Source organism: Cucurbita pepo, chromosome LG06, assembly GCF_002806865.2.
Source record: "Cucurbita pepo subsp. pepo cultivar mu-cu-16 chromosome LG06, ASM280686v2, whole genome shotgun sequence".
Taxonomy (NCBI): Eukaryota; Viridiplantae; Streptophyta; class Magnoliopsida; order Cucurbitales; family Cucurbitaceae; genus Cucurbita; species Cucurbita pepo.
This window is the reverse complement of record NC_036643.1, coordinates 1,597,024-1,614,528: the sequence shown is the minus strand read 5'-3', so window position 1 is coordinate 1,614,528 and position 17,505 is coordinate 1,597,024. Positions and strand designations below refer to the sequence as shown.

General features: G+C 34.0%; 2 protein-coding genes, 1 long non-coding RNA gene and 1 pseudogene across 10 annotated transcripts; 1 reads left to right on the top strand and 3 right to left on the bottom strand.

Moving 5' to 3' along the window:
• The first annotated feature begins 637 nt into the window (after positions 1-637).
• On the top strand, positions 638-4,414 carry LOC111797381 (annotated as a pseudogene).
• A 1,466-nt stretch (positions 4,415-5,880) lies between these two features.
• LOC111796778 lies at positions 5,881-8,453 on the bottom strand. 3 transcript variants are annotated; one of them, XR_002815424.1, is made up of 7 exons: positions 8,432-8,453; positions 8,254-8,347; positions 7,375-7,531; positions 6,981-7,041; positions 6,724-6,821; positions 6,537-6,635; positions 5,881-6,213 (listed from the first exon to the last, which is right to left on the bottom strand). It is a non-coding gene; the product is annotated as an uncharacterized LOC111796778 (long non-coding RNA). The 3 variants fall into 3 exon arrangements; XR_002815425.1 differs by having other exon boundaries at positions 6,724-6,805; XR_002815423.1 differs by having other exon boundaries at positions 6,724-7,041.
• Positions 8,454-9,644: 1,191 nt separating this feature from the next.
• Positions 9,645-10,636, bottom strand: LOC111796776 (3-hydroxyisobutyryl-CoA hydrolase-like protein 2, mitochondrial). Of its 6 annotated transcripts, none has more exons than XM_023679533.1 (3): positions 10,324-10,636; positions 10,078-10,156; positions 9,645-9,704 (listed from the first exon to the last, which is right to left on the bottom strand). In XM_023679533.1, the coding sequence occupies exons 1-3, from the start codon at positions 10,450-10,452 to the stop codon at positions 9,658-9,660; spliced, it is 255 nt and encodes an 84-aa protein (XP_023535301.1). In that variant the 5' UTR covers positions 10,453-10,636; the 3' UTR covers positions 9,645-9,657. The 6 variants fall into 6 exon arrangements, 3 of the variants coding, with proteins under 3 accessions (XP_023535301.1, XP_023535302.1, XP_023535300.1); XR_002815421.1 differs by adding an exon at positions 9,839-9,945 and having other exon boundaries at positions 9,684-9,704; positions 10,078-10,463; XR_002815420.1 differs by lacking the exon at positions 9,645-9,704 and adding an exon at positions 9,805-9,945 and having other exon boundaries at positions 10,078-10,199; positions 10,324-10,445.
• Positions 10,637-11,324: 688 nt separating this feature from the next.
• LOC111797613 (phospholipase D Y-like) lies at positions 11,325-16,171 on the bottom strand. Its single transcript, XM_023680667.1, has 7 exons — positions 15,943-16,171; positions 15,606-15,810; positions 14,794-14,995; positions 14,281-14,474; positions 14,029-14,182; positions 13,260-13,424; positions 11,325-12,002 (listed from the first exon to the last, which is right to left on the bottom strand). Exons 1-7 carry the CDS (start codon positions 16,118-16,120, stop codon positions 11,541-11,543), a joined length of 1,560 nt encoding a protein of 519 aa, XP_023536435.1. The 5' UTR covers positions 16,121-16,171; the 3' UTR covers positions 11,325-11,540.
• Between the last annotated feature and the right edge of the window lie 1,334 nt (positions 16,172-17,505).

Sequence of the window (17,505 nt, the reverse complement as noted above, 5' to 3'; positions counted from 1 at the left end):
AACTCATTAAGACATACGCTCCGGTCCTAGAAGTAAAATTAAAATAAGTAGTAAATTAAAGTTATTTTTATATACAATTAACTTAATTATAATAATTATACAAAAAGTCAACTAAAAAAATATATTTTCAGTAGAGAGGTATTATTTTTACTAACAAAAAGATTATGTAAGAGACTGGTATTATTTGATTTTAGTTTTTATATTTTTTTTATAAATCTTAAATTTAATTATTTTTTAATTGTAATTAGTCAAATAAAAATAATAATTTTCATGTCACTAAATATAGAAGGGCAATAAAATACTAATTAAAAACACAGATACTATTCTTTTAAAAGGTAGAAAATCTAGAGGATTAAATTGCTATTTTTATAATAATAACAATAATAAATAATAATAGATTAGTAATAATAATAATTTAATAATAATTTAATAGTAATAATAATAATAATACCATACGAGAAGTCCCCAATCACAACCAAGCACTGCCTTGGAATAATGAATTTACAATTAGCCCCATCACATTTCTTCCTATTTACCATTCGGACATACCACCAGTCTCCCGCCTTCATTTTCCCTCCCGCGAAATATCCCCTCCGTACTGTCATTATTCAAAGTTCTTTCTCTCTCTCTCTCTCACTCTCTCTCTCTCTCTCTCCTTCCTCAGTTCTCTACTCCATCCGTCTTTTACGCTTTTGTCTCGTCGACAACGCTAATTCACTCCATTTCCTTGCGATTCATTGCTTCTGCAGTAGAGAAAGATCGTCTTCTCTCTGAAACTGGCGTCTGGCTCGAGCAAGAGCCGACGGCATTGTGTGGATGCTATATTCCGATATTTCTTCCAACGGATTTAGCAGGAGGAGGAGTCCGCAGGAGCTGGCCTAGGGTTTATTATCTAAGGTATTTGATTCTGTTACTTGCTTGGTCGCAGGAAGTGATATTTGCTGCTTACGTTTAGGTATTGTGGACTTTTGAGTCTGTGTTTCGAGCATCGTAGCGTGAGAACTTTTTTCTTTTGACGAGTTCAGTGTGTGTAGCGTGTATGTGGACTGATACTGGTTAGTGGCTTAGCTTTTACTTCAGATTTTGTCTCTATTCTTGTTTACCAGGCCCTACGTATGTAAAAATGTTGATTAACCTTTATCCACGAGCAACGTTGTAAATCCGCAGATTGTTTGATAGACGCTTCTGGTCAGTCTGCCTGTTTTACTTGGAATACTTGAGTATGCCTGTCTGATAGACGCTTTGTGATACGCTTCTGTTTAGTCTGATAGTCGCTTTGTGATACGCTTCTGTTTAGTCTGCCTGTTTTACGTAGAAATTCAGCAGGCTATGTGACACTACTTGTTTGAGAAACTTAAGCATTTGTATTTGTTTCTTAAGCATGTCTTTATTTGTTATAGACCTAGAAACTAATGGAAGCATTAGGCGCAAAGGACGATATAGAGTGGAATAGTGAAGCGGAAGACTTATCACCTGAAACAGGTATGGATGCAGATGATGATGATGATTCTGAGCGAGTCAACATACAGATCTGGGGGAAACGTTTCTAAAAGATTTTTGTAAGAAGACAGCAATGATGTTTTTCAATCAGACGGCCTTATCAGTCACCAAATCAACTCGTACAATGACTTCATAAAAAGTGGTCTTCAGAAGGCCTTTGATTGTATGCTTCAGCGAGTATAACATGCTTCCTAGGCATGCTCGACTTCAGAATATGACTTGTTCATCAAGGATGAAAAAGAATATCAGTGTAGAGGTGCTTAATTTACTGTGTAATTTTTACTGTCTTCGTGTCTTTTCTTATCCTTCATACCTAATAAATTGCTAATATTTGTTTGATGACTTGTGGACCCTGAGTTGGTTGAATAAATACCTAATTAGTTATTGGATACTTGTAATGGACTAGGTATATACTCGAAGGTTAGTTACAAGCGACAAAACTGGAAAAGATCAATATGTCGACGAGGATCTTATAAATCAAGATAACAGGGATTTCTTTATAGGAAGGCTACCTGTGATGGTGAATTCTGACCTTTGCTGGATGAAGGATGAGCAGAAACGTGACTCTGAATTTGATCATGGAGGTTATTTTTTAATCAAAGGTGCAGAAAAAGTGAGTACACTTCTCTCCCTCATTTGTCCCCTTTATAGTTGTGTATTATCTGTAAATAAAATTCACCGTTTTCTTAAATTCTACTGTCACCAAACAATCTAATGGATTGTTTGTTTGAAGAGTTTTTTATTACCTTGGACAAGTTGACATAAATATGTATCCAGGAGTTCACATTATCTAATAGAGATCATCATGGTTCATGGTTAATTGGCTGCCTTTTTAAATTTGCATACACTAAAAATATAAATAAAAAGCCTGTGGCAAAGTATTGAGTTGTGTTCATATTTTTTGAACTTTATGGTATTGAATTATGTATTGGTTTTATTTAATTATTTTTTTAACACAACATTAGCATGCTTATTTTGAAAATCATGAGTATGGTATTTCTTAGAAAATAGTTGCCTTGGAAAAGAGAGCTATTAGGCTTAATTATTTGATCGATGTTCAGGCATGTGATCTGCCTCCTGATGGGACATAAAATTTAGTCAAGAAATTTTAGTTCACTACTAACTATATTTTGTAAAAATGATTAATTGATACCATCTTTTTCTCTGTATTGCAATTTTGAATATATATTTATTTCTCTTTCTGCATGCATATTAATCCAAGTGGTTAACTTTTGTTCCTTTTTAACCACCTTCTTTTCATGTGCATTCCAGATATTTATTTATTCTTTGCACCTGGTGTTTCATCGGACAAAGAAATAGTAGATTTGATGGATTATGGCAGAGATGATCCCATTGTGAACTTGATATGTCATTTTCGTGTGGATACTTTAACTCACCAGTTACACTATCCACAAAGGCACTTTTATGTACAATGACTGCTGATTTCCTTGGAACACCGGGATACCTGTCATCCCACACCGGCATAGTACCAAAACCCGAGTTCTATGATGGTCAGAATGCTATTATGGCAGTCAATGTTCACCTGGGTTGCAACCAAGAGGATTCATTGGTAATGAACCGGGCCTCTTTGGAGCGTGGCATGTTTCGGTCTGAGCATATCGGAGCTACAAGGCTGAGGTAGATAATAAAGAATCTTCGGAGAAGAGGAGAAACTCTGATGGTGCAATAAATTTGGAAAAAACTCAAAAGTAAAATTAGACGACAATGGCTTCCCTTACATCGGTGCAAATTTGCAGAGTGGAAACATTGTCATTGGAGGATGTGCGGAATCTGGAGCCGATCACAGTATCAAACTGAAACACACTGTGAAGGGCATGGTTCAGAAAGTTGTGCTGTCGTATGCCTGAGACAGGTACATAGATCTGATTTTAGATGGGCCTCGAACATATTGCGTAGCTAGTGTGTAACTTAATTAATGGTGCTTTCTATCTTGTATAATTAGAAGCATTATCTCTTTCTCCAGGTTTGGTCTCCTTGTCTTGGAGTCTGAAGAGAATTTCCCCTTCACCATCCAGGGGATAGTTCCAGATATTGTTATTAATTCACATGTTTTTTTCCTTCGCGACAGACTTCTGGTCAGCTATTGGAAGCTGCTCTCGGTAAAGGGATTGCTTCTGGTGGTTGTTTGAAATCTGCGACTCCTTTCTCCACTCCTTCTGTTGATGCCATTACAGACCGGCTTCACAGGTAACTGTTTACCATTGTCGTCGTCACTGTTAATTTTTAAATTATTTCGTAGAAACTCTGGCTTTAGTTGATTGAGTAAATGCTTACCGGAACAACTTTCTGACTTCAAAGTAGATTAGTTTCTTTTAAATAAACCTATCACTAAAGTGACTTCTTAAGAAAGTGTAGGGACTGAACAGAATATCTAAAAGTTGATGAAGAACTAAAATATAACATAATAGAAATCAAATAATATAACCGTATAATGATAAGAGATTAGAGGAGAGAATCCAGCTGATTTTTTATGTTGAATTTATGAGCAGCCTTAGTGACTCTTCCCAGATGCATGTTTGTCAGAAATGCAAGAATGCTGCTAGTGTGATTCAACAATCGGTAGCTAGTGATCGTAAGATAAGGGGTCCATATGGTCATCGAGTTCGAAACACAACTGTGTTGATCATGACGCTGGAGGAAATAATTGGTTTCCATTTCCTTAAATCGTTTGACTAACTCTGAAGTTGTTTTGTAGGGGATCGTGTGCTGCGATTTTGAAAGAATCTCACGACGGAAGGTGTTATATTGGCCTCTCTTTGGGAAGGTAAGTTGTTCCTTGTCTCTGCTTAATGCTATAATGAAGGGAATTAGTGGTGTCGATTGAATAGAAGTGAGTTTGGGATGACTTTTATTAGGGTAAATATAGAATTTTGGTCCATTTAAAAGTAGTTTTGAAAATCTTACCACTGAAAGATAATTTGTTAATTAGTCTAGTTTTTCTTGAAGAAAGACATGTTTTCCAAAAAAAATACCCCCAAACTAGACGAGATAGATTTGTAGTAGCCTTAATAGGGAGATTATTTATGCTTCCAAATCGAAAGATGGTTGAATTACAAATTAAATCACTAAACACTTAGAAGAAATAATTTTTAAAATTAAAATTTAGTATGGAATGGACGTAGAACTTCAATTAAAAAAATATAAATATTTGATGAAGTATTCCTGAGATACTTAAAAACATAAACATAGGCATCAAACACAGAGGAGCATCTATTAAAGGTGTATATGGTCTAAGTTAGGATGGTTGAGGAAATTTTTTGGACCCATCCAAAAATTTAAGTTGATTGGATTGGTAACTCAACCAAACACAAAAATAGGTTGAGTTAGGTTGTTGAAAAAAATTATTTATCTACATTCATTTGATATAATTGTATAATTGTAGATAAAGATATTAAAAATTTACAATCAATCTATAACCACTTAAAATAGTAAATTCTATCAATAACAAAGAAATATACTTACTTAAACATGACATCAATCAAATTGAAGGGCTCTAAATTATTAAAAAAAAATATATATATATATATATAAATTGTAATATAATAATATTGTAATAAAGTAATAAATATGTCAAAAACTTAGAATTACCTTTGCAATTTTAGAATAAAATCTTTAAATTTATTGAAACTAATATATAAATTGTAATGTAATAATATTATAACAAAAAGACAATAAATAGAACTTAGAATTACCTATTGCAATTTTAGAATAAAATCTTAAATCTATTGAAACTAATATATAGATTGTGATGCAATAATATTGGAACAAAAGATAATAAATAAATATGTCAAAATTTAGAATTATTAATCTCAATTTTAGAATAAAATCTTTAAATCTATTCCAAACTAATTTTCTATCAATTTAATTTTGTATTCACTATTTTAGGTGTTAACTATTAAAACAATCACGAATCTATTGTAACCATTTGACCAATTAAAATATTTAAAATCATTTCAATGAAAAAAAAATGGATGGAAAGTAAAAAAAAAAAAAAATTCTAAAAAACTTTAAGTTGTTATCCAATCAACAAATATAGAAAGTCTCAATTAAAAAATTTATTTAAAAATCTTAAAACGAAAAATAATATGCTTTAAAATTATTCATAAATCACAGTGAGCCACTATAAATGAAATATTAAAATATTTTTCTCAAACACTAAAATAATAAAATAATAAAAATAATAAAATATTATAAAACTAAAAATAATAAAATAATAAAATAATATAAACAAAATTAAACAAAATAACAAAAAGAAATAATGTTCCTAGTTGGAGTCAAACCTGGGCATGAATATTTGTACGCTAAACTTCTTAGGTTTGGTTTGGGTCAATTCGAAGTTTTTATCCAAGGGATTTAAAATCGAACCGAATCATTTTGGATTCAAAAAAATGAACCCAATCCAATCCATCAAATTGTGTTGATTCAGTATATCGGGTTGAATGTACACCTCTACTATCTATTAGGAAAAATCGATGGGCTCATTAAAAACAATAATATATTATATGAGAGAGAAAAAAAAAGTCATACCAAAATGGTCATTGACAAGATGAAATTCAACCTCTGAACCGGAGAAATTGAGTGTCTGAAACAATAATTATGGCACCACCAAATAGACGTCGGGTATATTTTTGCTTCTTTACCGTGAATTTGGATACCGTAACGCAGTGGGCAGCAATAGTTCAGGTAATTCACCTGCCCGTGAAAAGTGGCAGTCCACCATATTAACTATATTACCTCACACATTTCTTAAATACATCAAGTTTCAAAATCCTCTAATTTGATATAAAAAAAAAAAAATACGATGGGATAAAGTAAAGGTTGAAATTTTAGAGCTCAAGAAATAAAAATAGACAGTTTGAAAGAGTTGTTAGATAGAAATAAACTTGAAATTTTAGAAATTACAAACAATTTAATAAAGTAAAGGTTTATCGACCTCGAACACCCTATTGATGATAGAAATAAGGCGTCAGAATGACAAATTTGAACTGTCCAAATGAATTTAGTAAGTTAATAACCTCATAGAAATCGGGAGATGCCTGCTTCAAAATTCCGATGAGGGATATACTGTATTCACGAGCAAGACATTGGCCTTGAGACTTCGAAAACTCACAGATCTACAAATACGATGGGATAAAATAAGGATTAGAGAGTTGAATGTATTCCAAGAGAATAACAGACGTGTACATAAACAAGAAAACTCACAGATTTAGAGTAACTTTCAGCTCAATGGCGAGGCTTCTCTGAAGTAACTTCAGGGTTGAAGAATACCATTCATCACAAGACTCTGCAGCCTCTCTTTCCTAAACGTGTGGATTAAAACAAAAAATACTTCCGTGAAGTTTTGATTCTTAGTAGAGGTCAGCAAGCTATACACTTGGTTGGTTAGTCTATGAATTCTACTAGTTGAAGTGTCCAACAGCATCATAAAGGTTTAGAAAGAAACATGATACAATGCTTACCAAGGCTTCCAAAATTTACTCAACAGTGTCGTGGCTAAAACACCCATCTGTTGCATCGAGCCTGTGGAACAAGAAAGGCTTGGAAAGTGATCAAGATCTAGAAGAAAAGAAAGAACACTTAAATCGTAATAAACCACAATCATTCGTGTGTGAGAGATGAATTCTATCCTATGGTTGTTAAAATCTAGTGTGCTAGTTGATGATTTATGACGAAGCTCACTATTTTACTCAGCCGACTGTTCTCGTAGCATAGCGTTGTTAATACTGCCCCAGGAAGTACAAAATCTCAAAAGTAAAATCAACTTCAAGCAATTTCTTTTGTATTAAGTTTAACATACGAAGAGGCTAGGACTTAATCTAAACAAAGAGGAAGGTGTAGAAGAAAGAACAGTACTTGGAAAGAACGCTCCTGTTATCGGGAGCCTGAACTGGCGAAACGAGGTCACTTTTGGAGGATCGACAAGATCACCGAATGCAGCAAGAGATGATTCTATGACAGAAGGGTCATCGGTTATCATTTTACCAAGGCGTTCTTCAATTCCACCAAGTCTCTGCCAAAGTCATAGATTGATCATTACAAGCCATGAATGAATGAGAATGAGAAATAAAAAAGAATGAAGGAACAGAAAACTAACGGCATTGAGCGAATAGTGTCTAACAGAAGAATAAGAACTTCCACTTAACCACACAGCTTTACCACATTGATGACGTTCAATTTCCTTCATAATTTTTGGCTTTTTAATGCTTCAAGGGAAGCTATCCATGAGAAATTTTCATCCGTGCACTAATTATGGGATTTTCTATCTCTAGGTTTTATTCAGTTCGTGAAAAATGAATTCGCATAGTGCACACCAGAGGAATATACTTTGAAGTTAACTCTATAAGTTTTATCTTCCAAATGAACTAATTTGAAGCATCCAACTTAAAATGGAATCCAAAATTGATGCCACGCCCGCAACTTAAATCAATTATTAATGTACTGTGTTCGATCGGGTCGTACATAGGACATGTAACTTTTAGTATTAAATAGAGGATTGTTTACTCGGACAATTTTTGCATCTTTTCATCAATCAATGAAAAGTTCATTCCTGGTTTAGCTATCAAACATTTGTTGACAATCATATAGTTCTATTAAATTTCTCTCTTTTCAAATATTTAAATTCATTTGTTCAAACATCATGTTATGATAGTGTGTAATGAGCAATGTCATATACGAATCATTTAAATATCTGGATAGAAAAACATCACAAAAAGGTGATTGCAAAAATTGCACCTGTATTTGCAGTTCTATCAGTCACCACTTTGAACATGCCTGGAAGGGTAATCCCAGCCCCACCTCCCATCATGATACCGTCCAACAGGGCCACCTGATAAAAATAATAATTACAGGCTACAAAGTTTTATACACAGGATACTGAAGATCAGCAAATGCACTTACTAACTCTCTTTACCTCAACAGAATCATTAGGCCTGCAGAAGAAATATAAAGCACTGATGAGCTCCCTGTAGTCAATCTCTATACGAAACATCTCAACAGACAACATGAAGAGTTGTTACTTACATGTGGCTTCAAGTAAGTTCATTCAAGATACACAAATCTGTATAATGTCTCAAAGAACTTCTTGCAGTTTTCGATTTTCCCTGTGCCCAAAAGGAAAAGGGTGTGAGTTGAGGCTCTAACTTATTTGCATGAGATAATGAATGTAAGATGATAAAAAAAACCTGTTAGCCATTAGTGTGAAAACTATACAAATCAATGGACGTGGATTATTGTCTTAAAGAAGGACCAACCGAGGGAAAGATTTCCATAGTGTGAACTGTCTAATTCACTAAGTTTAAAGAACTTTCAATTGAAGTTTTCTCTATTTCATCCAACCAAACCGGTCGGGAACATTGAGCCATGATTTCTCTTCTTTATCTAAATAAAGAGTGGTGACAATGGCTTCCGAATCTAAAGTATTAAAAGTCGTCACATATTTCCTTTAAATTACTTGAACAATCCTTAGCACTCTAAAGTGTGTGACATGTAATGTTGATCTGTGAAGGGAGACAATTAAAGACTTATTGTGAGGTTTCCTACGATGAAAAGGGAGATCCATTGAATTCAATTTCTCCTTCCCTCTATCCCTCCAGGATTTTCCTCTCTAGTCTCAATATAGACAATGTGGAGGTTTTCCTCTTCATTCTATTTCTTGAAATATGAATTAGATCAAATTTTGAGATAAACGGATAAAGCAGAGAAGGTGTGGGAATGAGTGAAATCTTCTTACTTCATTTTGGCTAGTGGCCGCCTTTCTTACTTTTGACCAGTTGAAGAATGCTTTCATGATTTCCCTAATATGCTATAGGTCTTGAGTTCCAGTCATCTCTCGTCTCCATTTGCATCTTCTATCCTTTTCAATACATTTGTTTCATATTGATAAGTTTGCTGAAATGACAATCATATAAGTTTCCCTGAGAAACTGATAAAATTTACCAATCATAACGAGAACAAAATTAACATTAAACAAGTAATGTCAAAGCCTATTGATGCCTTCGCGGATTCTCAATGCTCCGTAGCTAAACAGAATAGTATAAAATTGCATGATCGTATGAACGCCTTAACCAATGCGAATGACTAGTTTGTTAAGTTCCATTCGAAACATCAAAAGACCTCTCACCTTCATTTGAGAAATGATTAAGCGCGACAACATCTGCACCGGAGCAAAACGCCCTGCCACAAGCCTTCAAAAAATAAAATGACGCTGCTCAGATACGTCGGTAGAACAAGTCCTAATGATAAAAACACGAGCTAAACTTTCAATTAAGAGGTTTCTGACACTGGAAATATAACAATTAAATCGGAGAAAGTGCTCGACGTTGAACAGCCGTGAATGTACGCATAAATCAGTCCACATCTTCATTAAGACAAATCCGATATCAGAATTTTCCTCCACGATTCATACAGATTGTTCAGCCGGGCTACCTACGACAAATACAACTCGTAGTTGAACATTTTTGAATGAGGACGCAATTATCAACCAAACAACCAAACAAAACAGCAAACTAATCTCACAACACAGAAAGGAAGCAAAGAATAAAAAAATAGGAAAAGAACCATGGAAGTAGTGAGCATTGAGAGCCGATGGTCTATTGAGGATAGCTGCTCTAGACTTCGGTCCTCCTTTCACTAGAATCTAACGATCACATAAACACCTCTTCAGAAACAAAAACCGGTACCTGCACAGTAGGCTCCTCCACCGAAAATGAATCGAGTTTAGGAGAGAAAAAAACAGATAGAAAGAGGCGCATTTCCGCGTTTGATTGCTCGTTAACAAACTAAAAAAGAACTCCGAATACAAACCTGGTCGAAAACATCATCAGTTTGAGCATAGTTTGGTAGAGAAGAAAAGCCTCTCTTCAGGTTAGAAAAAGAGCTAAAACGCTGAAATGAAGATCTCCTCACAGCTTCCACTGCTTTCAATCTCTGCATCTCTCCCTATCTGTCTGGAAATCAGTGTGAATTCTTCTACACTCCACAAGGTTTGTTCTCGTCTCTGGTCATTCGAAGTTAAGAACAGACCTTCAAGTTTCAAGCGAAGTTCCGAAGCGCATACAATATTCGAGCGACTCGAGAAATCTTGCTCCCTGCTGCTGCCAAGCGCTCGTTCTTGATTCAGAGATTTTGAGACCATCTGGTGTTTAGTTGGAGGGAAAATAACCCATTTCATTTGGCGCTGATTCCAGAGAAATGGGCCGAAGACTCCTTTGTGGTGAGGCCCAATCCCAACCATACAATGGCCCAAAATTTTGGAACCCGGTCCAGCGTACGGGCCACGTGGATTTGATACCATTTTAGACATTTTTCTGATTATTAACATTTTTTTTTTGTTATTTATATAGCATACTTATTATTTTTTAAACAAATCTATAACCTAATTTATTTGTACCATAAAAAAATTTAGAGATTTAAACATCTGACCCCAATATAAAGAGTATATATTAATTACCTATAAACGACGCTCGCTTGAGCATATAACGTAAAATAAATTTTACTTTTTATGATAAATACAAAAAAATAGAAGAAATAAGTTCAAATTTTCTCTCGAGCTAAAAATAAATAAAATATTTGTATAAATCGTAATTACTGCCTTTTTTTTTTTTTCCATTTTTTAGTTTTACGAGCGAGAGAGGTCTGTTCCTTTCCATTTTTTAGTTCGACAACATGTGAGAGAGATCCGAGCCTCTGGCATATACCTTAACCAATTGTAATATGTTAACGTTAGTGGACAATTTATTTTTGGAAGTCAGAGGATTTATTAGGACGAAGATTTTAAAAAGTAATTTTAAGCACTTAGAAAGTCATTTCAAACCGACCCTAACTTTTAAAACTTTCAAATAACTCAAACTTGGAGACAAATCAAAGATGTTTTCAACTCTATTTTGAGTACGAGTAACCTAAATAACACAGACTAACAATGTCATCCTTCAACACCAAATCGAAATTGGATTTGTAACACTAACAATCAAGTGAAGAGCTCGTTCCTTGCAGTTTCATCAAACCTTTCACTCAAGGGCAAATCAGCTGGAAAATGTAGGGCCGTCCTGTAGGGCTTCAACAGGGACAGTATAAGGAGAATTCCAGTCAGCGTCGAACACTTCTTGAAGCTGCTTAACAACAGCTGGGTTGTATGTTCCAAAGCTAACACCAGAGGTTGCATAAAAGTAATCCCACGCAAGATTGCTTGTTCCTATGTGGGCTCTAACGTTACTAACTGCAAACTTTCCATGTTGAACCCTTGTAAAACTGGGATATGTATTGTTTGTTCTAGTTCCGTTCGGATAAAGTGCTGGTCCTGTTCGGTTGTATCCGGGAACGACATAGTACTTGATCTCAACTTTTCCAAAACAATGATTGAATTTTGAAGAGTTGCAGAGGATGTTCGAGTAGAGAAGAGACTTGAGATATGGATCGGTGTTCTCGACAAAATGTGTCCAGTACGATACCAATAACTTGACGGTTGCATTTTTAGAGAAGATGACCTATAAGAATAAATGGTTTTTGTCAAGATTCAAAATCTAGAATGCACGCCCTTTTCTACCCGGCTGTACAAAATAAACTCGGAATTGAAAGGGTTGTGGTTAGAGTGCAGAGGATACCATACGTGATATGAACCAAGACATCAATCATGCAATATAAACTTCATGGAAGATGTGAAGATGATGTTGTGCAATTATCACAGTATGTTGCAATTCATGCCACATTAAAGAAGAATCAAACTTCATTTATTCTTAGATGGTTATAAAATACACGGTGGCTAGGTATAGTCATAAAATATGAAAGTTACGAACTCTTGAAGTGCCTTGTGGAAGGTTAAAGAGTTTTAATTTTGAGGCTACATGGAGCCATGTATGTTGTCTTTGTAAAAGGACTTGGAAAATGTAGTAAAAATAGCATTTGTGGTTTCTTTAGCCAATTGCTAAGTTTCTTTACAATTCTATGTAGTTGAGGTTGCATGTTTAGAATCATTCAAGCTTGACATGATCAATCTTGCTTGGGTAGTAATTCGAATCTCAGTCAAGTGTTCTTGCCTTCAGATATTTGATCAACAAAGTAATCCAAATTTTACTTCCACTTGGAGTGATTCCTTATCATTAGGGCTAAGTGTTCTTACCTTTTCCTTTAGACAATGACTAAGTTTCTTTGCAATTCTATGAGTTTAGATTGTATATTTAGAATCATTCAAGCTTGACATGATCAATCTTCCTTGTGCAGTGATTCGAATCTCAATCAAGTGTTCTTACCTTAGATATTTGATCAACAAGTTAATCCAAATTTTACATTCCCTTTGGAGTGATTCCTTATCATTAGGGCTAAGTGTTTTTACCTTTTCCTGTATTGTAGGGCTAAGTTTTTTTTTGCAATTCTACAAGTCTAGATTGCATCTTTAGAATTATTCAATCTTGACATGATGCAACAGCAGCACCAGCTCTACGAAGTCAGAATCAAATCTTTGAGTGATTCAAATCTCAAACAAGTTTCTTACCTTGAGATATTTGATCAACAAGCTAATCCAAATCTTACTTCCAGTGATTCCTTATCATTTGGTATCAGACCTTTCCAATACGATTTCACATCATTTCAACGATTTCACATCATTTCAATACTTGACATGAATGCTTAACCATTGCTTACTTTTGCGTTAAATGTTTTGCAAATATCAACAACCGCACGAAAAATGGCAGTACATCATAACATTAACCACATAAGCAGGCAAGTAAAGTCGAGCTAAAACTTACCTCTGATATTGCAGAAGACAAGGACGACCAGAAAATTGTTGGTGTGGTAAATTCAGACTGACCCAGCCAGTCCATGGTACTAATCCTAACAATTTCTCCACTGCTCACGGATTTAATTGTGTCCGACCATGCCTGTTCATCAGATTGGTACCTGCCAAATAATAACTGTGGACTGCAAATGATTTCGAAGTGGAGGATGAAATTAGTTATACTACATGAAAAACTAAATGTAAACGGAGCTATTGAGTATCATTACCCTCCAAAAACAGTATCATCTCTCAGCCCATACAGCAAACAATGGATACCAGCCCAATTCTTTTTATTAGTTCTTCCTAAAAGCTTCTAGTTAATTTTGGCTTGGTGGGAATCACAAACGCCTGCCCCTTGGGCGTATGAATTCCACGTGTTTCATGGGATTTTCTGGTATAAAACGACGTCGAGGCATCTTACATCCTCGTCCTAGTAACCATATTTCAGGGAAGTAAGGATTTTTAGGATGCCCAATTGACATCAAAATCCGACAGAAGTCCAGAAAATAAACATTTTACTTGAAGCTAAATAGTAGTTCGTAGAACATGATAATAATTCACTACAGTAAATTCGGTTCGCACCTAAAACTATGATGTTAAATTAATATTTGGTAAAAAGAATTTGTAATATTTATTAATTCACTTCACTATTTCCCAAGCTCTATATCAGTTATTTTAGCCATTAGACTCCATATTGCGGAAGAGAAATAGCCCAAAAAGGTGAAAATATTGGCAAATACCTCTGGAGGAGCGAAAGATAGATAGCAAGAGTGAGGCAGCAAGGTTGAAAAGCTGCTCCCAGGAGTTTGGATTGATAAGTTGAGTGTGGAAGGATCTGATATAAATGGATATCCTAACGTATGGGGAATGTTCACATATGGTGGAAGCGGTGACCTGCAAAAAGAAGAAAAAAAATCTACTGCCAATATTGAATACACTACAAAAATACATTATTCTGTAAAAAGAAGGAAAACGAGAATTGTTCGACTTGCCTGCATCTAGACTCGGGATCGATAAAATATGACCAGCAAGGAACTTTTCTCTGTATCTGCCATTGGTGGTCGAATACCGTTCTTGTGTAATCCGTGTGATTAAGAAATGAGAGTTTCAATAGATTGTCAAAATAGACCTTGACATGAGCTGCTATGCTTGGACAGCCAGTTAGATATATTCCGAGTTCCTTCACCTAAAACCATCAAGTGATTGGGGCATCAACTTAGACTGTAGACTCCCAGCCCGAGCCCACTGCTAGTAGATATTGTCCTTTTTGGACTTTCCTTTTCGGGCTTCCCCTCAAGGTTTTTAAAACGCATATGCTAGGGAGAGGTTTCCACACTCTTATAAATAATGCTTCGTTCTCCGAAAATCAGTATTGTATATTTCACCAATAAATAAGAACCATTATCAGAGATTTGGAGCTCTATCTGTTTTAAACTCTCCTCATCAATAAACAATGCGGTTGAAGTAAGTTCTTAATATAAAAAGTACTTCCAGAACCAGCTTACCTGTGAGAGAGATTTCCAGTCCTGGTTTGCAGACCCTATATACACATCTTTATCATCAGATATCCAAACTTTGGTATGGACTATGCCTGACCCATACCAATCACCGAGTAATAAAGTTACATCCTGCACGTTTGGCCTCCCAGAAGCTAAGTCAGCTGGTTCCTTTCCATAGTTAGGATATACTCCCGAGTGAGATACGAGCCTACGTAATGAAAAGTTCTGACATTAATTAACATAATGAAGAACTTCTGATATGAAATAAGTATGAAGATTTTGGATATCATAATGAAAGTTGCATAATTATGCTTCTTGAGCTATGAGCTTGTTCCGTTGCAATTTCTTGTATTTAGATTTGCGAGTCATTCAAGTAGTCTTGATCAAACTATCTTATGGAGTGATTCGAATCACGAGTTTTCTTTACTTTTGATCTTAATCATCAAGGTAATCCGTTCCAAAACTTTCCCTTGAGTTATTCTTATCGTTTTTGGGATTCTTGGATAATTTAGAACTACACATCTCGTTCTTTAACAAGGTTGTTACATCAAATCCCTAAGTTTTTGGCAATAACTTCAAGATTATACAAATTTGTATCATCTAACAGACGGAGTAATAAAAGATCTTACAACTTACAAATTCATCTTATCATCCTGAAGGAGTAAAATATGCATATATTTATCTACCAACCAAGTATAGTTGACTACTACAAGTTTGTAAAGTCAACGGCAGAGCAGTTTACCATTTGGACTTAAACCATTTCCATCTTCAAGCCCTAAATTATTATCAAAGCAACACCAAAACCAAATTCAATCTACCTGACATTCACATGGCGATCAGCAGCTTTCTCTATGGCAGAATAAACATCATAACCTTGATAAGCGCCAAATTTCTTCAAATCCTCATTTGAATATCCATATTCCCCCGAGCGAGAATCATCAGGAGCCGCTAGTAAGTCCCAGTACTGAGCAATGATATCCAATCGCTGCGTCGAGTTCCCAGCTAACCATACAAATACATCTCCTGATAATCCACAAACCTAAGAACTAAGTCACGCTTTCTAAGTATCCAAGCGGAGATAATCGGAGCAAACAAATTAACGAAGATAATCAAATGAATTAGAAATGCAAATGACAAAAAGACTATGAGATTTACGTGTAGATAGGACGCCTTGAACCCGCTGTAGCTGCGGCATATCGGTAGGAATCGATTGTACAAGCCAAGCCTTGCATTGTGGTTGACTGAAGGAGACAACAGGCGGGAACTGGCTGGTGAAGAAGAAGAGCGCGCTGAAAATGGTGGTTACAGTTACAGTCACAGTCTGCACTTCCATTTTCCCTCCTCCTGTTTGCGCGTTGATCTTCCAAATTTCTAGCGCAAAGGATTCTTTTGTCCTGAATTTATTTATTTATTTTTTTGATATAAAAGTAAATCCGATAATTAACTTATAGTTTTATTGATGAAATATATAAGATTGTTATAATTACATAATTAAAAAAATAATAATTATATTAATTTGATTAACCATTATGCATTTAGGAAAATAAATAAATTTTAAATTTTAAACTAAAAAATATTAAAAATTAGATTGTCATTAAAGCCATCCTAATTGATTTTATTTTTTATTTTTTAATTATTTTGTAAACTGTAAAAATTATGCATAAAAATGAAGAAACAAGATAAGTGACAGAACACGGACTAAAGTCAACCAGGTGCAAATACGTTCTTGTTTTTTTTTTTTAATAGGACAAATTAGGGTAAAAATGAGTGTCGGTGGGGATAAAAAGAAAAAGAAAAATAATATATATCTTTCTATAAAAAATAATATACACTTGATTGTAGTCCTTTTGGATTTTTTTTTATTATTATTATTCAATAATAAAATAATGTACTGGAATGAATATGATAATTATAATTATTTAAATCGAGTTAATATTTGTATATAATATAAGTAATAAGACAAATTATGACAGCTAACTATTTTATCACACAGGCATCAAAGGAACCTTGAAATAAACTCATCTCATTTAGAGCGTGAAATTATTGTTAAAAATATTTAAATAAATTGATAATGGTCAATTATTTATAACAATTCAATGTGACTTTTATATTAATTTTTATGAATAGTAAAGAAAAAAATATAGCTAAAATTAGTTTGTAATAAGTAAAAATAGTTTTTGTGAGATGATCTTCCTTCTTACCTATTTAAAACAAATATGTAACTTGATTATGTTACAAGAGATGTATAGAAACGTCTTTTAACTTCATTAAATTGCACATGAAACATAGATTAGTGTTGTAATTTTAGTATGTCCTTTATTTTTTTTTTAATTTAAATATTTAGTAAGTTTTGTTTCGAAGAGCATTAAAAAAAATATATGTTCATACGTGTTTAATAAATTACGAAACACACATATGATACATAATCGACAAGATTTCACATAAAGTACTAAAACTAAAATTTTATTAGTTTTTATAGCTAATTCGTGATTGAACTAAACTCAAATTACAACACTCTGTTTATAATTTAATTGGATAAAATTAAAATTTTATAAACAAAATTTTAAAATATTTACAAAATCATAATTTTAATAATAATAAACAAGATCCTTAATTAGACACTTGTGTTCCTAAAAAACTAGGAACAAGAAATGTGAAACCATAAATAAAAACATTCTTAAAAGAAATCGACAGGTCATTAAAATTTTAAAATATTTA

Bases quoted from the DNA above. Each gene is read 5' to 3' on its own strand.
- LOC111796776 (XM_023679532.1), bottom strand. From the start codon at position 10,452: ATGCAGAGATTGAAAGCAGTGGAAGCTGTGAGGAGATCTTCATTTCAG. The intron at 10,157-10,323 runs GTTTGTATTCGG...TGTGATCGTTAG, and splicing joins CTGATGATGTTTTCGACCAG to ATTCTAGTGAAAGGAGGACC. The intron at 9,942-10,077 runs GTTCTTTTCCTA...TGTCGTAGGTAG, and splicing joins CAATGCTCACTACTTCCATG to CCCGGCTGAACAATCTGTAT.
- LOC111797613 (XM_023680667.1), bottom strand. From the start codon at position 16,120: ATGGAAGTGCAGACTGTGACTGTAACTGTAACCACCATTTTCAGCGCG. The intron at 14,475-14,793 runs GTAAGCTGGTTC...TGATGGTTTTAG, and splicing joins ACTGGAAATCTCTCTCACAG to GTGAAGGAACTCGGAATATA. The intron at 14,183-14,280 runs GCAAGTCGAACA...TTCTTTTTGCAG, and splicing joins GATCCCGAGTCTAGATGCAG to GTCACCGCTTCCACCATATG.